We start from the raw sequence: 26119 nt of genomic DNA on the forward strand, positions 1-26119 counted from the left end.
GTCCTCGTTCTTAACCCCATAACTCCGGAGCTGAAACCTGTCCCAGTGAAACTGTGTGGACAAAACCCTACAAATAAAGATGTTCATTGTAGTTGTCTTTATGATAATAGTGTGTATATATAAAAGAATAAAAATATCAGGAAAAAATTCTGGAATTCTGATAGTAGTAAATAGCAGTTAAAGGCATTGCACTGCATTCATATTTGGGGATATTACACGTCATTAGAAGTTACTCTTTGAAAACACGAAGAAATTCCATATGATAACAGTAAATGAAGAAACGGTGCCAAAGTTATAGGCGATATGAGTCCTATGATTTTTTAAAAAGTAGAGAAAAGGTTGGGAGGAAACACACAGAAATGTGAACCCTGGTCTTCTCTAGTCACCAGTGAGTTTTATTTTACTGTATTTCTTTTGCCTTTCTGTATTTCGGGATGTTATAATGTGCATGAAATTCTATAAATAAGAACTCCTGTGTACATGTGGCGCCTACATCTGTGTGGCCTCCAGGTTTACTCACGGCGCCCCATGTGGCTGCCTCTGCACTTTCCGCAGTTCATGTCCATTTTACTCCAAGCCTCAGAGCCAGGAGGAGCACACGGGAACTCGTGGTATGGAGACAGATCTTAGATCAGGATAGCCCAAGCCTGGCTGGAGGCACCTGGCCCTACGTGGCCCTTCTCCAGCCACGGCATTGTCTCCACCCTCAACTGAGCTCTGGACCCAGTGAGAACCCGCTGGTCTTGGTCCGCTGTGGACAGAGAGCCTCCCTTACTCCCTTTTGCAAAAAAGTTGCATAGAAATGTTGGACACATGCAGACAAAACTAACTGATTAAAAAACAACAATAACAACTTGTATCCTTCCTGAATGCCCAAACCTAATGTTGACTTTTCTGTTGTAGTTTAGTCGCTCAGTGGTGTCTGACTCTTTGAGACCCAGTGAACTGCAGCACACCAGGCTTCCTTGTCCTTCACTATCTCCCGGAGCTTGCTCAAACTCATGTCCATTGAGTCGGTGATGCCATCCAGCTACCTTATCTTCTGTCATCCCCTTCTCCTCAGGCCCTCAATCTTTCCCAGCATCAGGATCTTTTCCAATGAGTTGGCTCTTCACATCATGTGGCCAAAGGATTCATACTTAAGCTTCAGCATCAGTTCTTCCAATGAATACTCAGGGTTGATTTCCTTCAGGATTGACTGATTTGATATCCTTGCTGTCCAAGGGACTCTGAAGAGTCTTTTCCAGCACCACAGTTCAAAGGCATTAATTCTTCGGTGTTCAGCCTTTTTTATTGTCCAGCTCTCACATCCATATACAACTACTGGAAAACCATAGCTTTGGCTGTACAGACCTTTGTAGGCAAAACCTAATGCTACATCAGCGGAAAAACCTATCTAGGCTAACCATATTCCACTGAGACCCCCACTGGGACTTTCCCTACCAGGGGCCCAGCTGTCTTCCGTGTTGAATTCCTGCATTTAAGAGTCTGCGGCAGTTAAAAACCAAAAGGTTCCCTATGTTGCGTCCCACCTTCATCAGAAGGATCCGTGCTAGGTGTGTGCATCCCGAGGCCTTGATTTCTACGGAAACCTGACATCCTCCCAGCCTTGTGACCAACCTTGCGTCTCTCATGATGATGGGCGGGGCTGTCTCTAGGCTCCTTGATGAGCATCACAGAACAGCTTTCAGGTTGGTCCTAGCTGCACGTTGCCCCTTCCCTGGCAGCCAGAAAGTGAAAGTGTTAGTGGCTCAGTTGTGTCCGACTCTTTTTGACCCCGTGGACTGTAGCCCAACAGGCTTCTCTGTCCATAGGATCTCCCAGGCAAGAATACTGGAGTGGGTTGCTATGCCCTCCTCATGAGAATCTTCCCGGGCCAGGGATTAAACCCAGGTCTTCTGCATTGCAGGCAGGTTCTTTATCATCTGAGCCACTAGGGAAGTCCCTGGCAGCCAGGATGCAGATGACTGCTCTCCATGTGCCCCGGGCACTTTGTGGGCACGGAATGTTCTCCACCGTCTCTTCCTGCATCTTTCCTCCCTTCAAGGCCACAGGAAGGTCATCCCTTCTCTACCAGGGGACCCAGAGAGGCCAAGTCGCTTCTGAAGTCCTCTTAGCTCATTAGGCAGAGGCAGGATCTGAGTGCTGGAGGTCAGGCCTCAAGGTTGGAGCATCTGGCTGCATGCCACCCTCACTTCTGGGGTCTCTTCGTCAGGTCACATCCCCTCTAGGAGTCCTCATGTCAGCATGCAGTGGGTTGGTTAGACAGGGACATTCCCATCTAAGAGGCCCAAAGACATTGGTTTATCTCTGATTTCCCCGCAGGTCAGCTTGCAGGATAGAAATGCAAAGTGTGAGATCCCAGCCCGGACTCATGCCCTCTGGGGTGAGGCCTGCGGTGTGTGTTTACAGAGCCCTCCAGGGGACTAGGGGGCTGTCACCCTTCACAGACGTAAGACCTTGCCCCTCAGGAAATGAGGGTCACCTGTCCCAGCAACTGCCTCAGGAGACGGGAGGGAGACAGTGTTTGTTCTGAGCTTGTCGGCATCAGGGCAGCAGCTGGAATCAGCCAGAAGCACCTCGCACGATGGTGGGGGTTGGTGGGCTGGGGCAGGGGTCCCAGCCACAGGTACAACCTCTGGGAGGCGAGGACTGGACATCTGGGCTCCCCCCACGTCTCCCTGTGTGTGGTGCAGAGAACACAGGTCTACCTGGGCACCTGCTGAGGCTCACGTGAGCCTCTGAATCTCAGACTCAGGATGTGAAAGGTTTTCATCGAGCTGTTCTGTTCTCCTTTAGAAAACCTGCCTCATCCTCCTTTGCTGAGGCTGCGCCTCCATGGCGTTAATTTCCCTAGTGTTGTTTAAATAAATTGCACATATTTGCTACTATTTTAAAGCTGTGAGACAAATGTAATAACAAAATCTGGAGAAGATCGATGCCAGACCTGAGCTAGCTTCGCCAGGACGGGAAGACACACCCGCTCCTCTGGGGGAGGGACGGCAACGCCAACATGGACGAGCCATCGCCCAAGGGCGAGTGCTCACTTCTGGACCTGCAATGACCTCGGGCCGCTCAGATCATGGCTCGCAAACCCAGATGCACAATCACACAGACGGGAAATAACGCCGTGGCCACTGTGGAGAGCATATCTGAGCAGATGACAGCAGGCATTTCCCCATGTGCCAAGGTCACCAGTGCTTCTGAGCCACGATGGTGGATGCTGGGTGAGACACAAATGTGGCCTCTGTGCTCCTGTTACTAAAAACCACACATGTGTGTGTTCATGTCCAGGCCTATATAGGCACATGCATGTATGGACACGGATACATATGTATATGTGTACATGTGTACATATGTGTGTGCTCTGTATGTCTCTCTCTCTGTATATAAGGTGTCACAACTTTCTCAGAACCAACAGCCCGACCCTGATCCGGTGACCAAGCCCACATCACTGGTTCCTTACAGACACTTCAGCTCATGTCAGAGGCCTTGTAAGTGGTAGGGAGGGGCTCCTGACTGCTGGGCTGGCCTTGGGTTCGGCCACACTCGTACCTGCAGGTCTGCAGAACGGTGAGCACTGAGGAAATTGCCTGGTGGTCTGGTCGGACCTTCGATCCAGCCCACCTGCCTGCAGAGTTGGCGGCTGCGGGGATGGTGTGCAGCGGGGGGTGGCATTTGAAGCCTGACGCGGTTCCCTTGAATTCTGTACATCGCTCCCTGCACCTCTGTCCTGTGAGTCTGGGTGGCTGCTGGCTCTGGGGACCCCTTGGAGCCCTGACCCTAGGATGGGGTGGCAGGTGGGCTTCTACGGGGACAGGAGGGGCCAGGGCTGTCCTGCCCACAGGTATGGCCTTTCCCCAAGAGGGCAGATGAGGGTGGGGACCATGGCTCCCAGGCATAGACAATGCAGAGACTGGGCGCTCGTTTGTGGAGCCCTGAGTCTGCCTGCTCCTTAATCGGCTCTTATTTATAAAGCATCTCTCCTTTGAGATGGCCTCTCCCACTGAGTCTTAATCAATCGGTCTCAGCACTGGATTCTTCTGCTGAGGAGGCTCTGAAATGGTGAGCTGCCCAGAGGAGCTTCCCCGGGGGTGGGGAGAGGGGTGTCCTTGCACCAGGCCTGGGCCCTGAGTGAGTCTTTTACTTCCCCTGGGCCTCTTTCCCTCTCCAGGGGCCAGATGAGCTCTGGAGGCAGCTGGGCTGTGGGCCAGAGGTGGGGAGTGTCTGCCTCAGGTTACAATCCGGGGAGGTTAGGTGGTCTCATTCCCGAGCGATACAGGTGAACTACAGGGTCACGTCCTCAACAGACATGCACTCTGTAAAGAAAACATCCAGTGTTTGTGTGGCTGCTTGGGCTGGTCCCCTGGGAGGGGTGTGCGCCCTGCTTTTCCTGTGGCTCCTGGGGGTCTGTAGTGCCCAGGACAGGGTCTAAGGTCCTTCCAGGTCACCTTGTCTCTGGGCTCAGTGCTTCTCTGTTGGCAGGGTTTCCGGATAATCTCAGGTGTAGCATCCTCTGTCCAGGGATAAAGGGATGTACCCTCACACTCAGGAACACACTTCAGTGAACTCAGGAGAGAAAGGGATGCAGGAGGACAAGGACTGTCCTCCTTTCTCAAGGGAAGGCCACGGCCCCAAGTCCGCAGACAAGCTGCACGATGCCCGCCGCCAAAATCATCACTTTCTACCCGCTCCCTGCACTGAGCCCAAACCTGGAGCCCAGCAGTGACCCTTGTGCCCATCTCCCCGAGGTGGCTTTCTCCTTAGCTCCTCACCGGCCACACAGTCTCGTTTTCTTAAGTTCCCGCAGCCCTACGCCCGCCCAGCTCTGCTCTCCTTTCAACGAGGTTGTCCTCTGAGTCTGATTATGAGCGTAATTGAGAGCGACTCCCCGGTGAGGTCTTCAGGGACTCGCCGACATCAGGAAGAAGCCGGGTCATTTCCCTCCCATCATCGTTCACAAGTGAAAGATGAATAATGCAAAGCTATCCTGGGGCAGGTTTTAAATTATCGCTTCTTTTTTCCTTCCTATTTTTTCAAAAAGGAAAAAAAACGAGAGAGAGAAAAGTGTCAGGGGAGGACGATAGTCATACGCTCCTCCTCCGATCTATATGCAAAAACTTATAATTGGTTACATTTTCCTGTTATCCAACCACTCTCTGGTAGGAACACAGAACTCTGAAGAGCTGAGTGTAAGCAAATAGGTGACTCAGAGAACACTCAGAAGTGAGCAGGGAATACAAACAACCCAGGCTCTGTCTCCAATGTAGAAACTCCTTCTTGGCCATTCTGGATTGAGGAGGGTGTCAACTGGTTAGCAGTGGGTAAGTGGGGAATATTCACCTCTCCCGGTGATGGGAGTGCAGGTGAGGGTCCCACCATGAGCCAGTCTGGGTCCTTGGGCTCTTGACTGTGCCTGAAGCAGGTGGACAGGGAGCAGGGCCTGGGACACAAGCCCAGGTCATCACACGTGGGTGCCCGACCCTTCAGCAAAGTGCAGTGAGCTCCACTCTCCTCCAGAGAAGATGGCTCCCCAGAGGCCTCTACCCTCAGGGGATGACACGGATCTGGAAGTGGCTTAAAAACTCCCAGAGCACAGTGTGTTTCTTAAGAGCACCAGTCACCCCACCCTTCAAAGATGGGGTCACAGATGAAGCCTGACGCCCCCACAGCCACTGCACGAAGTTGTCGGGTCCCAGGCTGCTGTGCCTCAGTGCCGTAAATTTCCCCCACTAAAAAATTATTTATTTATTTTTGGCTGTGCTGAGTTTTCGTTGCTATGCAGGGTTTTCTCTAGATGCGGTAAGTGGAGGGGAGTACTCTCCAGTTGCGGTGCACGAGTTTCTCGTTGCAGAGACTTCTCTTCTTGGGGAGTACAGGCTCTAGGGTGCATGCCAGCTTCAGTAGTTGGGGCACGTGAGCTCAGGAGTTGTGGCTTCCTGGCTCTAGAGCACAGGCTCAGTAGTTACGGCACATGGGCTTAGGGGCTCCGTGGCATGTGGGATCTTCACGGGCTAGAGATCGAACCTGTGTCTTCTGCATTGATAGGCGGATTCTTTACCACTGGGCTGTTAGCGAAGCCCTCCCCCCACTTTCGAGAGAATAGCATAAGCACAAGTCCACCTGATTCAATAAAAGCTAAATTTATTAGAAAATGTTCAAGCTAGCTCCCTGTGGGACCTGTCCACCAGGCAAGGTAACCCTGATGTCCACAAGGACGCTTCTTAATCAAGGGGTGCAGGGTGGGCTCCCTCCCCCCAGAGGTGATAGTGGGCTCTCACTACCCTGGGCAGCTTCTTCTGGGGAAGGTGCCCCACACATTCCATCGCCCTTGATGGGCAGTGCAACCCGGACCCTTAATGCTGAGAGACAAGGCTTCTGTGAGGCTGGAGCCTGTGACTGCAATTTGCATAAGCAGATAAGGGAGGGATGATGCAGGCAACAGGGAATCCTGTTCCTTAACCTGCTAGTCCTCCCTGCTCTCTGGTCTCTAGGCTGGCCATGTGCCCGGGAGCCATGTGCCAGCACCTCTCTGGGTGGTGGACGAGCAGCTGAGGGTCAGAGGTCTGGGACCAGGACCTGCACTGAATTTCCTGGGAGATGCGGGGAGAGGAAGTCCTCAGGTGGAAGGCCCTGGGAGCCCTGATTAGGCTGGGGCTGCTTCTCTTTCATCACAGAGGTCAACCTGTGCCCGTGAGTCTCACTCTACTACCATCTCTGGGTATCCACCCCTTTCCTTTAACCAGCGTCCGGCCCTGCCTGCTCCTGCACCTTCTTAAAGTGACCAGGATCGCTCCCAGTCTCACCGGACCCTCTTGGGGGCCTTGATATTGGGGAAGGGGGTGGCCCATCCCAGCAGAAACATGACTGATGTAGGGCTTGGTGCTCCCAGGTTACAGAATTTGTGGGTCTGTGCTCAGAATGAGACATGAGGGGATGACACGCTGTGTCTCCGTGTGCACTCACACTATGTGTGATGGATCGCAGGTGCATGAGAGTCACCCTCAAGTATCAGTGTTATTTACGGCTCTCTCCCTGGTCTTTGATTCATCAGCCTTCCTGTTTCCATTGCTTCCTTACAGCTTTGGGTTAAACATGCTTCAAACAAGGAAACAGCGTCCTACCCATCCCAACTCCCCCAAATGTCAGGTCTAGTACTGATTTTCACTGAGGATAATTAGATTTCATGAGAAAAAAAGAGAGGCACCAAAATCTATAAGATAGTTCATTCCTCTACCTCTGACTTCCCTTTCAATATACATTTGAAAAATGGTACATTTTGTTTGCCTGCAAGCATGTATATTTAAAATATTTAAGTAGGGTTCTGTCTGCAGCCTTCTGGCTGGTTTCCATGGCAGCTAAGGACCGACAGAATAAAATGGTATTTAACAAACACAAAATAAAACAACAGAAAGATAGCTCCCTTCTTTAACAAATAGAGCATGGGAGCCATTCTAAACAAACATTTGCATGAGTTTAGTTCTGAAAAAGCACTTAGTGGAATTTTTTTTACATCCACAACACAATGGGGAAGACCAATGCCCTATCCTTGTCCCCTCAAAGCAACTATGGTATTTCTTACTTCCCATCTCTTCTAAGAAGGGGAGACTGTTTTGAGAATTCCCATAAAAGTCATGGAAAGAAAGGTCTCCTGCATGAAACAGCATGATTATTTCCTTGTGTATCCATATTTGGAAGGAAAGTCTGAAGCTAACACTTCTGTGCTCGCTGCCTGGTGTGTGGGGGATGCAGGAGTGGGGTGGAGTGGGGGATGGGATGGACTCCCCAACCCCCCGGCCTCGTTCACTTGTACCCAGAACAACCCAGGAAGGGACGGGCTGACATGGTCGTCACTCATACTTGGGCAGAGGTCCAAGGACTGGCCAGGTTCATACAGCTGTGACGGCGGCTGGGGTCTGAACTCGGCCTCCCTGCTCCTCACTCACAAGGTGAAACCCTGACGCGGAGGGCGGATGTCGCCGGGCTGTGCCGTTCTGACACCACTGCCACTGTTGCCTAAGCAGACGGGTCAGGGACTGTGGGGGTGGGAGCATCCCTGGGGAACCACTGAGCCCTGGTTCTTCAGGCAATTTGTTTCCATCACCATCATCCTCAGGGAAGCTTTGTGTTCTCAAGTAGTTTGAAAACCTCATTTCTCTTAACAGACGCTCAAAGCACACCCCTTGCCCTCTCCAGCCTTGTGTCTCCCGCAAAACGAGGACAGAAGATAATGTGTCTCCCAGGGCCTGAGAAGTTCCCCCTGATCCCACCTGGCTCTAAACCAGGCTCTCTGCACTGCCAACATGTGGAAGCAGGGGGTGCTCTGGGGGGCGTCCTGTGCACTTGTAGGGTGCTTGGGTCCACACGATGCCAGGAGCACCCCCAACCCTCTGTGACAACCCAAACTCCAGGCTTCTCCTCCTGGAGAAGCCCTGAGCGCCCCACTGGGGGACCTGCTCTAGAGAATTAGGACAATTATGTTTTGCCAGCAACAATGTAAATGAAATTGCTCTTTAGTTTACAGAAAGAAGTACAATTACAGTAAGAGAAGATAAATAAATTACATTAGCAAGTTAAGCCAAAATGTATGACTTTTTCCTGGAGTTGCAAGCGGTGGGACTGGTTGGGATCGCTCACGTTGGTGTCAATTAGTGAGAAAAACGGTCCGTTTCATCAGCGTGGATGATTCTGGAAGGCTTCGGTCAGGACGAGCATTTTGTGGGTCTTGAGGGAGGGTCTCTTCCTGTTTGTGCTTGCATCTTGGCTCCTGCACAGCTGCAGGAGAGGCGATGAGGGATGCAGGGTGTGTCCTGCAGAAGTGACAGGTGTCCCCTCACGGGAACAAGGAGGCAGAGTGGTGGACTTGGCTGGGTGGGGATGGCTTCCGCCCTCTGAGGCTTTCGTATTTTCAGGAAAAAGAGAAGCTGAGAGGGGGGAGGTGCTAGGATCCAGGTGGTGGGTACTGGGTGGTGGGACCTCCTGGAGCAGGGAACGGACAGTGGTGAGATGGGATGGTCCCCATGGGGCGGGAGAGGCAGCCGGGCCAGCCCCTGGGGGCCTTCAGCCCACTTAGTAAACCAGCCATGACCGGAGCCCACTCCTTGCCTCTCTCTCAGCAGAGACACAGCAGGAAGCAGGCCGGGCATGGTGCTGGCCCAGCCAGGGTTGCTGCAGAAAAAGCCCCACCCCCCACCCTTACTCTCAGCTCCCCCTGGAATGTCGACACATCTTAGAATAGACACAAATACCTCTCGAAGGGCCATCTGACCTTGGCTCTGCCTAAGGGTGCTCCCCTAGCCCGAGGGTGCTCCCATCTCTGTCTGCTTTTCCTATCTCCAGTCTCGACTCAGATGTTGCACTCCTGGCCCCCTGGACAGACCAGCAGCCTCTGCCTTCTACCGGCCCAGCCCTGGGCCATTCCTCACTCCCAAGACAGGCCAGGGAAAGTGACCAGTGATTGTCATGCATTTCTTCCTGGGCCTGGACCCTGGACACCTCTCCTCTGCAAAACGCAGACCCTGACACTCGTTCAAGGATGTCAGCAGCCTGAAACATGGTCTGAGTTGGCCCTTTTCCACCGTGTCACTCCTGCTCTCCCTGGGGCAGCCGGGAGCTCTCCAAAACTGCAAAGGTGCAGCTTCCAGGGGTTAGAACTCACTCCTGCTTTCGCACTTGCAGAGTTAACAGCTGCGGATTTCTGGGGAGCGCTGTGCCCCCACTGAGGTCTAAAACTGGCCACCCATCGCTGGGAGGGTCCACCCGGCTGTGGTCACTATGGATTTCCTTCCTGGCAGTCTGTGTGGGTCTGTGACATGGACACTCGTTTCTCGAGTCCCCCAGGCAGTCAAGCCTGTGCCTGAAGCACCAAGCTGGCCATCACACATGAATGTGGCTGCCACCCTCCAGAGAACAGGCGCATGGACAGCAGTGTGCTCGCTCGCCGGCCGTACTCTCATGTATTGGCCACACTGGGAGTCGCTGTTTCTGTCACGTGGAGGCCACCTTTTGGAAAAGCATAAAAGGACCGTCTTGCTACTTTCTGAAGGTGCATGCACACTCTGCTTCCAGGGCTCCACCTGATGACCTTTAGGTGACACTGCGCGTGGCAGGCTCCACTGGCCCCCTTTGGTTAAGACTCCTGAGTGGGCAGCATAGGGTTAAGGCATGGGTGCTGGTCCTCTGGCGCTCATGAAGGGCTGCTCGGAGGCCAGCCTTTCCTTAGGGCCTCATTGCTGGGGGGCACGGTGTGTCTCAGAAACTGCATCTCAGCCAGGTCCTCTCCATTCTGTGTCCTGTCACAGATCTGAGTGTCTGTGATACAGACGGGCTCCTTCTACTCACAGAGGCAGACCGTGGGGATGGGGCTTTAACACCTGTGGTCTTGGCAAGATGTCCTGCTGGGACTGGAGACCCGAGCAGCGGCGGGAAGAGGACTGGAAGCTCCGAACTCTCATCCACCTTCAGGAGGCTACACGGACGATGTGTGTCTCCACCCCTGGGGTCGGGTCTCCACCTGGCGACATCTCCAGTGAATGACTGTCCTGGGCCCACCACAGACAGGGGCTTCCACGGCAGACGCTCATGTCATGGTTCTGGAGGCCGGAGGCCAAGACCAGCTGTGGGAAGGGCAGTCCCTCCGCAGGGCCAAGTGAGAGGCTCGCTCCAGGCCCCTATCCTGGAGCCTGGTGGCTGGCGGTGTCCTTGTTTTGCAGAAAGGTCACCTCCATCCTTGTCTTCATCTTCACACAGGTCCTGCCCGGGACTGTGCCGTTGTGCTGTACTTAGTCACTCAGTCGCATCTGACTCTTTGCGACCCCATGGAAGGTATCCTGCCAGGCTTCTCTGTCCCTGGGATTCTGCAGGCAAGAAGACTGGAGTGGGTTGCCATTTCTTCCTTCAGGGGATCTTCCTGGCCCAAGGATTGAACTTGCATCTCCTGCATTGGCAGGCAGATTCTTTACTGCTGCACCATAGGGGAAGCACCAAGGACTGTGTCTGTGTTCAATTTTCCTCTTTAATAAGTTTACCAGTCCTGCAGGATTAGGGTCCCTCTGCCCCTAGGACCTCATTGGAACTAATTACGTCTGACAACCTGGTCCCATTCTGAGGAACTGTGGGCTAGGACTTCCCCACAGGAACTCTGGGGGCACAGTTCAGCCCAACACTTGGGGAGGTGGAAATCCCAGGGAAAGATGGCACTTTGGCATCTGGGCTTGGGCACGGGATAACGCGTGACTGAGTTTATCTTTCATAGATGCTGACACACTCTACAATCTAATATTAGTTTCATAAACAACAGTTTCCTTTTTTGCAAACTATACCCACAGGTCCTATTGACACTTTCAAGTGCTGCACAGCCAGCCAGATGACGAGGGTGCAAGAACTTGATCTCAGTATCGACTATGAGGCCGAACGTCGCTCCAATTCCTTGGGGGCGATGCAGCTCTCCCGTGGGAAATATGTGACCTCATTTGCATTTTCTAATTGAATTGCTATCAGCTTTCCTGCAAGACTGCACACAAAAACCTTCCAGCTTCCAGCCCTGCTGGTATTACCCACAAAAAGACCGCCTTTAAGTGGTTGCTAAGAAGGGAGAGGAAAGGAAGAAGTTGCCAGGAGTTTATGGTTCACCTGATCATAAAGCTGCCTTTGCCCGCTCCCTGAGAGTCGCTGAAATAACGGACGAGGGAGACCGTGCTTGATGGGACCTGACGCGAGAGAGCAGGGATTTACGGAACCGGGAAATTAGGGGGTCCCTTTGCGCCCTCCTCCGGGGATTCGCCTCAAGTCTCCTTTCATGAGAGTTTCTTGGGACTTTAAACGCTGCAAATGGCTCCTTTGCGGCAGGCCCTTTGACTTCCCTGGTGGATCAGACCAGGGCATCTACCTGTAATGTAGGAGACCCGGGTTTGATCCCTGCGTGAGGAAGATCCCCTGGAGAAGGACATGGCTGACTCACTCCAGTATTCTTCCCCGGAGAATTCAACGGACAGTGGAGCCTGGCAGGCTACAGTCCATGGGGTCACAAAGAGTCGGACATGACTGAGTGATTAACACTTTCACTTTGTGTTTCTAGAACCTTCTACCAGCAGAACTCCCACTTGCAGAGTCCCCCTTGAACTCCCCACCTTCCCAAACCCAGCCAGAAAGCCCTCTGCATGCACTGAAAAGATGCTTTGAAATTGTGAAGTATAAAGGACCTGTGGGAAAGAGCTTGCAACTTCAGTAAACAAACACGGGAATGAACACCTGGCCCGGGTCCCCCACTCATTCCTCAAAGCCCCCTGGGCCCACCTCCTCCTGCTTCCTCTGTGAGGTTGTACACGCACTCCATGTTGTCCACGTCTGGACCACAGTCTGCATTTCCTGGCCTTCTATCCCTCGATGCATGTCTGTGGGATTTGCCTTCCCTGTTCATTTTTGCTGCTACACAGAATTTCGCTGCACGAAGCCACCACCAGGTTCTTAAACAACCTAGTGCTGATGAGCCTTTGGGTTCTTTTCAGGTTCATCAAATTCTGGTGCAGAGCTCTTGGTATGAATGGGCACATACTTCCTCTGGGCTTGTACCTATAACCAGTGGCATGATGAAAAATACACACTTGGTCTCTGCTCCTCATTCCTGACACAGAGCTCTTGAAACCCCTGCAACCTCTGCAGTGATGGATTGACAGGGGCACCTTACCCATGGCTCCTAAATCCCTAGGAATTTCCTGGGTGATAGAGCATCTTTTGTTCTAGTGAAGTGACTCTGGGTGGGCTCCTGGAGGGGGCTGGTCACCAGAAAGTCTGAGTCATGATTAGGAACTTGGAGCTGTCAGCCCCCTGCCCACTCCATCCACTGGGGAGGGGAGAGGGGCTGAGTTGAGAAGCTGAGTTCATGGATCCTGCCTGCGGGATGAAACATCCATGAAAATCCTTGAGCTCTGGGGTGTGGAGAACTTCTGGGTTGGTGAACACATCCATGTGGCAGGAGGGTGGTGCACCCATCACCACGGGGATAGAAGCCCTTGCATTTGGACGTCCCCCTACGTAGTGCTTGACCTGGACATTCCTTCATGATAAACCAGGAAGAGTAAGTGTGTGCTGCGCCCAGTTCTGTGAACCTTTATAGCAAATGATTGGCCAGAGGTGTGAGTGGTGAGAACTGAGTTGGACAGGAGCGAGTAACCAGGAGGAGACTCACCCCTTGTGACCCACATGTGATGGGAAGTGGGCTTGTGGATGGAGCCCTGAGCCTCATGGTCTGTGCTGACTCCGGGCTGCGAGGGTCAGAATTGAAATACACTAGAGAACACCCAGTTGGTGTCCATGGAAAGTCAGAGGATTGGCTGGGGTGGAAAACCTATAGCTTTGGTGTCAGAGGTGTGAGAAGAGAAACAGTTTTCCTCTCAACTAGGCAGAGGTATATTCAGATTTAAATGGAAAATGCTGATTGTTATTGGAGAGGCTGTACCATAATGCATCCCCACCAAGCACATGGGAATGCCGTTTCTCTGCGTTCTCACCAATGTGAGAATTGGTACTGCCAGTCTTTTGAAGGCTAGTCATTCTGGTAGGTTTTGGCTTTTATTTGCATTGCCCTGCTGAGGTTGACATGTCTTCACACTGACCCACCACCAGACTCTCCTCTTTCATGGACAGCTTGTTGTTTTTTAATTTTTCTCCTATCAGCTTATTTGTCTTTACATAGTGATGCTCTCTCTATATTCAGGCGGATAAGGAAATGGCAACCCACTCCAGTATTCTTGCCTGGAAAACCCTATGAACCGAGGAGCCTGGTGGGCTACAGTCCACAGGGTCACAAAGAGTCGGACACGACCGAGCTTGCACACTCTTCTATATTCAGGATGTGCCTCTTTGTCAATCATTAAAAAATTATTTATTTTTAATTGAAGGATAATTGCTTTACAGTCTTTCTGCTTTCTTAAGTAGTGATAAGTAGATTCTCATTTTTCATGAAGTCAAATCATCAACCTTTGCTGTAGTCTCTGTGCTTCATCACATATAAGAAAGCTTTCCTCACACATCACTCCCAATTCTCTTCTATTTGTCTGCTTTGTCTTGCACACTCAGAGTTACAATCCACCTGGAACTGATCGGGGTGTAGCATGGGGGTAGGGGTCAGTTGGGACTTCCCTGGTGGCTCAGATGGTAAAGAATCCGCCTGTAATGAGGGAAATCTGGGTTGAGAAGATCCCCTGGAGGAGGGCACGGCAACCCACTCCATTATTCTTGCCTGGAGAATCCCCAGGACCGAGGAGCCTGGCAGGCTGCAGTCCATGGGGTTGCAAGGACTTGGACATGACTGAGCGACTAAGCACAACAAAGGGGTCACTTGACTTTTCCCCTTTCGGGTACCCCATTAGCCCAGCATCACTTACGGAAAAGACAGTCCTCCTCCACTATTCTAAGTAGGCTTGGCAATTTTTTTTTATTAAGGGGTCACACAGTTAAATATTTTAGACATTGCAGGTCAAGAAGCAAAGTCGAGGATATTAATTTAAGTGCTTATACAACCATTTGAAATTACAGAAACCATTCTTAGCTTGCAGGCCTCAGCAGGCAGGTGGCAGGTCAGATGTGACCTGTGAGCTGCAATTTACTGGCCTCTGCCATCCAGCGCCACTCATAAAAAATCCAGTGTTGGCACCGTGTGTATTTGACGAGGTAAATCAAGTCATTTACGTGAAGTTGGCGAATTTTGTTGTATAAAAGTTAAACCTCCATGAAGATGAAAGTGAAAGTGAGTTGCTCAGTTGTGTCCCACTCATTGCAACTCCATGAACTATACAGTCTGTGGAATTCTCCAGGCCAGAATGCTGGAGTGGCCTTTCCCTTCTCCAGGGGATCTTCCCAACCTAGGGATCAAACCAGGTCTCCTGCACTGGAGGCGGATTCTTCATCAGCTGAGCCTATCCCTTCTCAGAGGATCTTCCTGACCCAAGAATTGAACTGGGGTCTCCTGCATTGAAGACGGAGTCTTTACCAACTGAGCTATCAGGGAAGCCTTCCATGAAGATAAGACTTTCCAAAATGTTAAATATTTTTTTCTGTACTATTCTGTTCCATTTGTTTGATCTCAAACAGTGCCATCTAATGACTGTAGTTCTGTGGCTCTCAGATGGGGCTCCTGGGGAACATCTGAGGATGACATGAGACAGCTTTGTTGCAAACAGGGGTGGTGGGGTGCTGCTAGCATCTGGAGGGGGGCAAGGGATGCTGGCAAACATCCCACAGTGCACAGGGCTGCCCCACATCAGAGATGATCTGGCCTCAAATGCCAGCAGTGGTGAGGCTGAGAAACTGGTGTGGTTTATTCGGAGTCTTGATGTCTGAAGCACCCGGGCCTCCCATTTTTGTGTCATTCTAGATTATTCCTGCAAGCGTGCTCAGTCATTCAGTTGTGTCCAACTTTTTGAGGCCCCATGGACTGTAGCCCACCAGGCTTCGCTGTCCATGGGATTCTCCAGGCAAGAACACTGGAGTGGGTTGCCAAGCCCTCCTCCAGGGATCTTCCCAAACCAGGGATTGAACCTACGTCTCCTGTGTCTCCTGAATTGCAGGCAGATTCTTTACCACTGAGCCACCAGGGAAGCCCTTTGTATTTTTCTTTAAAAATTTAAAGTCAGCTCTTAGCCTTTCTATAGAAAAGCAAAGAAACACTCTCAGACATAAATCACAGCAGGATCCTCTATGATCCACCTCCCAGAATTCTGGAAATAAAAGCAAAAATAAACAAATGGGATCTAATTAAAATTAAAAGCTTCTGCACAACAAAGGAAAATATAAGCAAGGTGAAAAGACAGCCTTCTGAATGGGAGAAAATAATAGCAAATGAAGCAACTGACAAACAACTAATCTCAAAAATATACAAGCAACTTATGCAGCTCAATTCCAGAAAAATAAACGACCCAATCAAAAAATGGGCCAAAGAACTAAATAGACATCTCTCCAAAGAAGACATACGGATGGCTAACAAACACATGAAAAGATGCTCAACATCACTCATTATTAGAGAAATGCAAATCAAAACCACAATGAGGTACCACTTCACACCAGTCAGAATGGCTGCGATCCAAAAATCTGCAAGCAATAAATGCTGGAGAGGGTGTGGAGAAAAGGGAACCCTCCTACACTGTTGGTGGGAATGCAAACTAGTACAGCCACTATGGAGAACAGTGTGGAGATTCCCTAAAAAATTGCAAATAGAACTACCTTATGACCCAGCAATCCCACTGCTGGGCATACACACCGAGGAAACCAGAATTGAAAGAGACACGTGTACCCCAATGTTCATCGCAGCACTGTTTATAATAGCCAGGACATGGAAACAACCTAGATGTCCATCAGCAGATGAATGGATAAGAAAGCTGTGGTACATATACACAATGGAGTATTACTCGGCCGATAAAAAGAATTCATTTGAATCAGTTCTGATGAGATGGATGAAACTGGAGCCGATTATACAGAGTGAAGTAAGCCAGAAAGAAAAACACCAATACAATATACTAACACATATATATGGAATTTAGGAAGATGGCAATGACGACACTGTATGCAAGACAGGAAAAAAGACACAGATGTGTATAACGGACTTTTGGACTCAGAGGGAGAGGGAGAGGGTGGGATGATTTGGGAGAATGGCATTCTAACATGTATACTATCTTGTAAGAATTGAATCGCCAGTCTATGTCTGACGCAGGGTGCAGCATGCTTGGGGCTGGTGCATGGGGATGACCCAGAGAGATGTTGTGGGGAGGGAGGTGGGAGGGGGGTTCATGTTTGGGAACGCATGTAAGAATTAAAGATTTTAAAATTTAAAAAATAAAAAACTAAAAAAAAAAAAAAGAAAAAAAAACGTGTTGGATTTTTGCTGGGATTGTGTTAAATCTATAGAAACCTTTGGGTAGAACTGACATCACCATAACATTAAGCCACTTATGAACAGGGTGTATCCCTCTATTTTCAAAGATCTTTAAGTGTTCTCAGTAATATGTAGGGAATTCCCTGGTGATCCAGTGGTTAGGACTTCATGCTCTCACTGCCGAGGAGCTGGGTTCAATCCCTGGTGTAAGAACTAACATCCCACAAGCTGCAGAGTACAGCCAAAGAGAAAAAAATTGCTCTCAGTAATACGTAAGGGTCTTGTATAATTAATGCAGTTGTAATCGGTATCTGGTTCAGATTGTATTTTCTAACTATTCCTGGTCTGTTGTTGTTCAGTTGCTCAGTCGTGTCCAAATTTCGACCCCATGTACTGCAGCATGCCAGGCTTCCCTGTCTTTAACTATCTCCTGCAGTCTGTAGAGGTGCAATTGCTTTTACATTCAGCATCCTTGCTAACATCATTCATTAATTCCAATAAATTAGCCATAGAATATTTTGGATTTTCTACATTCACAATTATGTAAGCTACACATAATGCTAGTTCTGTTTATTCTGATTTCTTTTTCTTGCCTAAACTCACTGGCTTGCAACTCTGGTGTGTGGTGTAAGAGTGTCCTTGCCCTATTTTTGAAGTCAGGGAAGGCTTTGCGTATTCCAACTGTAGTTCAGATGTTTGCTATATATACTCTTTGTGAGATTAAGAATGGTTTCTTTTCCTCATTAGCTGAACAGTTTCATCTTGAATGGAAGTTAAATTTAATAATCACTCTTCAGATGATCATGTGATGTTTATTCTATTTTGCATTACTTGGATTAATGTTTAAGTGTTAAACCAAATCTTGATTTCTTGAAACAGATGAATGTGGCCATTGTTTATCCCATGTAAACATGGGGGGATTCACGTGTGTTAAAATTTTGCTTAGGTTTTTTTCCCATCTATTCTGAGTGGACAGGCATGTAACGATCCTCTTTCTCATGGTTCTTTCAAGGTCCTTGCTGGCTTTGGGAAAAGTTCCTGTTGGTCTCAACATGGTCCCCATTTGGTTGGGGAAGCCATCTCTCTTGTAGGATGAGTTTTAACTCCTTTTGGCTTGGGTAAAACTTATCAGTGGAGCCATCATGGTGAGAGTAATTTTTTGTGTGTGATAAAAATCTGAACTAAAACTTTATTCACAATAATAAAACAGTTCAGATGTTCCTTTCATGTTAATTTTGGTAAATTTTATATTCTAGAATGTTATCTATTCCATCTTTGTTTTCAAATATATTGGTATAAATTGTATATAATGTCCTCAAGTGACCCTTCTAATGTCTGTGTGATTGGTCCTGAGATTCTCTTGTCATTCTAGATAGGAATTATTTTCAGGTTTTTTCTTAGTCTAACTGAGCCGACTTCTGTCTTTGTTGATTCTATTATTTTCTGTTTCATTATATTCTCCTCTTTGTTTTACTGTTCCCTTCTTTCTACTTTGTATTTCATTTCTCATTTTTATAATTTCTTGAGATAAGTGTTAAAATTGCTGATTTTTTGCAGTCTTTATCTTCTAATATATGTATTTAAGGCTAAACATTTCCATCTGGCATGACTTCAGTGATTAATACGTCCCAACTAGTTTTATTACTCAGTTCAAAACAATCTCCCATTTCCATGTGATTTATTTTCTACCCAAGGGTTAATAAGAAGGCATTTACTTAACTTCCAAATCTATGGGGATTTTTCAGTAATTTTCCTTTTTATCGATTTCTAGTTTAATTGCTCTGTGGTAAGAAGAACAGAAACTACATTTTGATTCTAAACTTCTGAAGCATTTTGATGTTTGCTTGACGTTTGGCTAATTTTTGTAAGTATTCTGAGTATACTTGTAAACAATCTGTGTTTAGCAGCAGTTGGTTTCTGTGCTTTATGTACATTTTACCAAGGTCAGACTTCTTAATTCTGTGCTTCTGATCTTCTGTCTCCTTACTGAGAGTTTGTCTGCATGTTCTATTGTCTACTCACGGATGCTAGTTAAAATCTACCATTGATTTCATACTTGTTTATTTGGCTGGTGTTTCCCTGCCCCATGCTCTTACGTCAAGCTTTCCTGTATCCTTACGCTTTCTAGATATATCTTTTGTAAGCTGCCTGGTGGCGGTTTAGTCGCTAAGTCGTGTCCTACTCTTGCAACTCCATGGACTGTAGACTCCTTGGACTGTGGCCTGCCAGGTACCCCTCTGTCCATGGGATTCTCCAGGCAAGAATACTGGAATGGGTTGCCATTTGCCATTTCCTTCTCCAGGGGATCTTCCTGGCCCAGGAATCGAACCAAGGTCTCCTGCATTGCAGGCAAATTCTTTACTGACTGAGCTATAAGGGAAGCCCTGTAAGCTGCGTATGGATAGATTTTGAAAAATATATTGTCAGTTTGTTTTTTTCCAAGTACAAGAGTTAATCTATTTTTAATGATTACAATTAACAATATAATTGTAAATCTACCCCATCGGTCTTTGATTATTATCTGCTTTTCCTCTTAATTTTTAGTTATCTTATCTTGTTCCTCCAGTCATTTTCGGTTGAGTGCTAGAAATTGTATACAAAAGAAGACAGATATAATTTGAGGTCTGGCATGATACCTTCCCCTGGAGAAGATTGACATTTGCTTCTGGCAGGTGGCTAAGGACACCAGCCATCTGGATCACCTCAATCCATTTACACAGAGTGACATTGTTCAAAGGCCGGCCCTGCTTTGTAAGGGTGCATCAGCCAGTGTCCCACACCGGCGCTCCTCCCTGTCCTCCCAGGCACCACCCTGGTGAGGACCCCGTGGCCGAGACGAGCAAAGGACTCAGAGGGCTGGGACCATGCCAATGACAGCAAGAAGACCTACTATTTTTCACCTCTTTGGGGACGATGGTCTCATAGAGTCTGCACCCTGCCTGACCTCGCATCATCCCACATAATCCTCTTAACCACCCCTGGGTGGGATGTAGGCAGTGTTGCTGTCCCATTTTCCAGAGTAACAAAGCCTCAGAGAGGTTGTATGCTTGTCCCAGAACATCAGCTGGTAAGCTGGAGGAGCTTGATCCAGACAGACAACCCAGGGCAGCCAGGCTCTGTTATGATGCTGGGCTCAGCTGTGCCTAGAAAGTCCCTTATTTACTCCTTTCCAGAACATCAGTTCTCCCATGTAGCAAGAGGCTGCAGTCACACAGCTCAGCTTCCCCACCTGTAAAGCAGGGATAGTGACAGTGTCCACTTTGGCAGATGTTGTGAGGATTGATGTGGACACACTTAGGGGAGGGTCCTAGAAAGTTAGGGCAAGGCTCTTTGGGTTTGAAGATAGGAAGCACGGAGCCCTTAGCAACGAAGGTGATGGGAAATAAACAAGGAAGGACCGGCTCAGGTGGGTGGCAGGGACGTGCCCACTGCCTACACGGTCGCGTGTCATCTGTTCAGGGTGCGGCCCCATAGTCACCCCACAGATGCCCTTAACCTGGGACATGGAATCTGCAGATCAGGTGCTTCTTGGCCCCGCCTGCCATGGGGTTGGAGGTGCACGCATCCTGGTGATTGTCTAATTGCAGTCACCTTCTTGGAAGATCAGGGGATTAACTGCCTCAGAAATCACGTCATTAACATGCTTGACAGACGGTGTCATTCTGTTTTTAATTAGTGCCTCTTATCTGAGGCCATCCATGGGCTTTAGAGAGCCCTGCTCCTTGGCCACAAGGCACTGTTTCCGTTTCCGCATTGCCATTGCAATCGAGATGTAAGCCTTCTACTGCTGCCCTTGGCTCAGCCCTGGCGGGGAGGGGGCCTCCATGAGGGCCATGTTGCCCACCATGGCGTGGCTGGTCATGATCACTCAGGAAGGGATGGAAAACCACATCCATCTCAGGATTTTCAACATCCTCAAGGTGAGACTCATGGTCTGAGGGGCACCCCTGTTAGAAGTGTGTTTCAATACCTAGCTAGTTCAGCACACCCCCGAGGGCACCCAAGATGTCATCAGCAAAGGTGTCAGCCCACCTCCCAGGATAAGGCTAGCCACCGAGTCACTGATTTTCTAACCTAAATCACCTCCTGGTGGTTTAACCATATGGCTTAAAAATAAGACAAAAATGAAACACAGCCCCAGTTTTCCAAAGTGAGTTCCTCAGAACACCTGCCTTGAAAAATTTCCCATAAAGAAGGTTTCTTTGTCAAATAGGTTTGGGGAAACTTAGACTGTGTCCCACTGGGGTTTGCTGAGCACTTTAGTCCTGTGAGGTTCTGGGCAAATCTACAGAAAGGCATCTGGTCAATCTGGTCTAACCCTCCACTTCCTGTGGGCCCTTCCTGAAGGAATACCCCTGGATGCTGTCCTGACGGCCTGTCCTGCTTTACCTGCTGTGTGTCTTTTCTATTGAACCACATGCTTATCATAACACCAACGGCCACAAGGCCTCTCAAGGGTTCTCCCTCCCTATAGGTCCACCTTCGTGTAGATGGACGTGCAGTTGGACCCACCATGCGGGTCCTCTGGGCCGCAATTTCTCTGCTGACCTAGCAGCCCCCAGCCTGAGGCCAACACAGCTGCTGAAATGCAGGCCAAGGTGAGCAGAGCTGGTCCCCGCAGACTCAGGAAACCTAACGTGGGCATTTCTGGGGGCTGAGGGGTCTGGACCTGGAGTCCTGGGGCACACAGGGTGGAGAGGTCTTTCAGGATGCGGGGGCGGTTGGGGGAAGGTGAATTCACCCCTCCCATCCTATCAACACAGCCACGAAGCTAAGTTAGAGGGGAAGTCAGAGGGAGGGCTGGGGCCTGGGGACATGCGCTGGTGTGTGTTTATGTGAAGTGTGCCCTCCCCCCTCCCTCCTCCCGTTCCTCCCCCTCCTCTCTCTCTGAATCAGTCTCACACCAGCTACCCTGCCTGCCTTGCCCGGCCAGCCATGTGGCCTCTGTCTTACTTCTCGTTCCTCTAGGCCTCGGGAGCCCTCAGGCTGAGGGGCGACAAGGTTAGGCAGGAGAGGTGCCCAATGAGAAATGGAGCCATGAGGCCCTTGTTCGCAAAGGAACTGACCGTCAGGGTGCTGATGACCGTGCCCCAAGCTGATGGGGGCCTGTGAGCAGCCCTGCTTGGGAAGGCAGGAGGTCAGAGGTCGCCCCCAAGCCTTGTGCCACCCACTCAGGTGTCTGCCTCTGCCAATCAGGCTCCGCTCAGCCACCTGAGGAGGAAGGACATGTGCCCAGGCCCTCCCTGCGTGCAGTCATGCTTCACCTTGTGTCCGGAGTGCGTGGACGAGGTCTGGGCCACCAGCAGCCTCACTGCAGCGTCCCAGCGCTCAGCCGTCTGGTGGTCCCACGCCGTCACGGTGAAGGCCACCTGCTCGGAGGGGATGCGCAGCTCCCGGGTGGCGAAGACTGTTCCGTCGGCCCCGACCTTGAAGTCCATGCTGTTGGTCTCATAGTGCGTCCCCTTGGTCCCCAGGCAGCTGCTGAACTTGACTGCAAGAGAAAGGGGATAAGGTCAGGGTGGGTGGGAAAGCCTGGCGGGCAGGCGTCTGCTCAGAGCTTATGTTCAGCTGCAGTCCTCGGTCTCTAATATGGGTGAGAAAGCGGTTATTTAACTGATTGCTTGACCTTCAGGTACTGAGTTTTATCTCTGTGTGCGCTTAGCTGTGTCTGACTCCACGACCCCATGGACTGTATGTAGCCCTCCAGGTTTCTCTGTCCAGGGGATTCTCCGAGCAAGAACACTGGAGTGGAATGCCATTTCCTCTTCCAGGGATCCACCCAACACAGGGATCGAATCTGCCTCTCTTTCATTGTAGGTGGATTCTTTATCACTGAGCCTCCAGGGAGGTCCAGGGGTTTTTATTTCTACCTCCCGGGAATCAGCTGAGGCCTTAGAAAAAGGAACAACAACAAAACACAAGGAACTTGCTTCATTCTCTCTGACGCATAGCTGTTCTCATCTCTGCAAACTCATCCCCCTCTCCCCAACTTAACTACCACCTCTGGGCTCAACTGGAGTCTGAGTTGACGGGGGTGGCATTCAGTGGATTCTCTAGTGACCTTGGGCAGCTGGAGCTTTCTCATGACCTGGAAGCAGGCATGTAAGGTGGACGGTCTACTGACCCCAAACATCCATTAGGCACCTCCTGTGACTCCATCTCCGGACCACTTGTGCCCCCCTGCCCCCTCCTTGCAGGAGAAGACAGAGCGGAAGCGGCCTGTTGCCTGGGACTGCATCAGGGCCTTTTTATCCATGTACTTCTGTAGCTGCCACCTGAAGCCATGGTAAATTATGAGGCACCCACAGCCAGTGTCACATTCTGCTGATGAAAGTAACGGATAAAGTTACCTAACATTTATAAAAATGTGGGTATCTCAGCAATTATGGTGGGAGGATTGGTTTTTTAAGCAATTTCACTGTCACAGCTTACATGATTTAATTACTATTTATTCTAGAAACTAAAAAAAGCTCCTTATTGTTAGTTCTGATAGAGTGTTTCCCCCAGGTTCACCTTTTATTGTTGGCTGCCTTGAAATAATAAATAACATGAACGTTCCCTCGTTTCAAATACTTCACTCCAGACATCTCCCAGTCACCGACACCTCCCACTCGTGGGTTTAATACAAAAATGCTCTTCAGTGTGATGGAGCCAGGCGTCTCCGCGTGTGCACAGACTCCAGGGTTCACAGAGGAGGTCCTCGGGTGGAAGAGGGCAATCCAGGTGATGAGTGGGTTGAGGCTCCAGGGAAATGCCCCCTGGGGAGGGAATAGTCACATTCTTTCCCAAGTGACAGGAGAATGCTAGGCTGCTTTCATTGTACCATCGCCCAACGGTATACAAATTAAAGTCAGCAACAAACTGAATGGATCAATCATTTCTGATGCTCAATTGTCTTTGACAAAGATAAAATGACAATGCTGTGATTGCCAGAGATTAGCACGAAGTACAGAAATTAGCCCTTTGTTCTCTGAAAGCAAATTTCTAATATTGCTAATGGGACTGGACAGCAGCAGGGAGTTTGCATTTCTTCCAGATTAAGTGACGGTGTTGCTGTATTTTTTTTTTTTTAATTAGTGCAGAGCTTTGGCGGCGTTTGAGGGAAGTGTGGACGCAGATGTCAGAAAAAAAAAAATTACCTGCGTAGGCCCTGCCCCAATAGGAAGGTTGGGGCACCGTCCACAGGAGCAGGGACCTTGCAGGGGTTGGACATCCTCCGTGGATGGGAGACCCTCAGAACATTGAAGATGGCACTACCAGACACGACCTACAATGATAAAGCCAGCCTTTCCATGCAGGCGCCTTTAAGACCATTTCAACCCCGGGGTCTGACTAGGACCCTCCAATCCTGAGGAGGCACAGGGGCTTTGGGACAACACAGAACTGGCCTCTGGCTTGTGTCACTGCAGGCCGGCTGATCAGCTCTACCCAATGGCTCATTTCACCACCTTGTCTGAGACTCCGAGCCCATGTCAGTGAGGAGGCAGGAGCTGGAATGTGTCTGTGGGAAGTTGGGGGCCATTCCAAGCGCACACAGAGTCGGGGAGCTGGCTTTTCAGAAGGAGGAGAGTTCAGGACAGTGCCTTCCTGGGCACTGCTGGGTGACCATCTCTCTGTCAAAGGGAAAGATCAGGAAGGCTTGTTTTTCGTGACACCAGGGGCATTCATGGCGCTTAAGCTCTGAATAAGTGAGCGCCCATCTGAAACCCTAAGAAATGTGGGTTTAGATTTCTCAACATGCAAACATTGCTCAGAAGGTTACAGACACTACATCTTGTCATAAAAATGGGAAGTGAGCTCTTGGTGGGTGGGGGAGTGGGCAGACTCCCCTGAGACACATCTGGGGTCTTGGGCAGGAGCTGATGCTTCACCCAGGAGCCCACTTGTATTTTCCTGGAGAGGTGTTCAAGGCAGTTGCCTCTTTATTGGTGGCTGGGAAGCTCAGAGTTGGCGCTGTAGCCGGGGGCTAGCCAAGTGGAGGCATTTACCACCCTCAGCGTATCCTGCCCAATTTTCTCTCTTTGCTTCCTCTTCAACCTACTTCCCTCCTCTTGTTCCTTTTCATTTTGGGGTCTACCTCCTCTCTGCAGGTAAAGTCCTTCTCTTTTGGGGGTCAGAAGCTGTCGGGCCGTGCACACCCATGGACTCCTCTTGGGCCAGGCTGGATACTGTGACCCCAGCATGAGTGTCCTCCAGCCTCGTGGGAAGAAAACACCTATGCAGAGCTGCAGGCACCGGGGTCATGACCTCCTCCAGGCTCCATTGGAGAAAACTGCCTGGAGAGGTGATTGCATCTCCTTCCATCCGTGGCTGGGATATGGACCCCCTGGTGTGCTTGCTCCCCGCAACCCAGATTGGCCACACATCTCCGAGGCCTGCTAATTGCTTCCATTAGTTTTAAACAAACTTGACAAGAGGCAGAGGATTCCTGAGAGAAATCAGGTCCAGTTGATGAAACACGCACAGTCACAGCCCGGGCTGCCTCTGTCCCCTTGGAGGTGTGGTGGGCTGTGGGAGGCCTGGTGGTCCTAGGGGGAGGACTCGGCCACCTGCCCAAGGACAGGGCCAGGGGTAGGGGCTGATGTGTGTGCCTCTGCTGGGATGCCAGGGTGTGGAGGGCCTGTGTTGGGTGTAGCTGAACTCTGCAGTCATGCCCACCCTGGCATGCCTCCTGGGGATGCACCTGGGACTATGGGTCTGTGACCTGAGCAGCAGCAGGTGCTCTGAGCACTGGCCTTTGGGAGCACCAGCAAAGGGTGAACCAGGGCTGGCGCAGGCAGAGGCTGGCTGGATGAACCCAGCTCATCTTACACCCCGGCATGTCACCCATCCGAGGAGATGGGGAGCAAAGGCACTGGCCAGAGTCACACAAAGTCATTCACTGCACAAACATACTCATGGGCCCGTGGTGCCCGGCTCTGGGGATCTACCCAGGAAGACCTAGAGTGAAGGCTCCAGGTGGGAGGTGACTGGGAAATGGCAGTGTGGATGGTGGAATCTAGTAGAGGGCTGGCCAAGCTGGGGGGTCCCTGGGTGGGGAGCCCTGTGGGAGGTGTGGGGACAGCCAGCCCTTAACATTCTGACCATCTTGCTCAACTGGGAGCCTAGGTCCCCTTCCGCAGCTGGCCTGGCCCCCAGAGCCTGCCTCTCCGTTTAGACTGCATTCCATTCCCAAGCCCTATTTATTTTGAGAACAGACACCCGCCAGCATCCGCTCTGCTCCTGAAATGTAACTTGATGCTGAGAAGGCCC

At 50.3% G+C, this 26119-nt stretch overlaps 1 protein-coding gene across 1 annotated transcript in view; it reads right to left on the reverse strand.

Annotated features, from left to right (window-relative positions):
• Window positions 1-26119, reverse strand: part of CDH4 (cadherin 4) — a 479406-nt gene that overhangs the window by 109272 nt on the left and 344015 nt on the right. The window contains exon 3 of the mRNA XM_018057599.1: window positions 22132-22358. Within this exon, the coding sequence (XP_017913088.1) occupies window positions 22132-22358 (227 nt within the window). The remainder of the gene's footprint in view (window positions 1-22131; window positions 22359-26119) is intronic.

The sequence above is a fragment of the Capra hircus genome, chromosome 13 (genome assembly GCF_001704415.2).
Source record: "Capra hircus breed San Clemente chromosome 13, ASM170441v1, whole genome shotgun sequence".
Lineage (NCBI taxonomy): Eukaryota > Metazoa > Chordata > Mammalia > Artiodactyla > Bovidae > Capra > Capra hircus.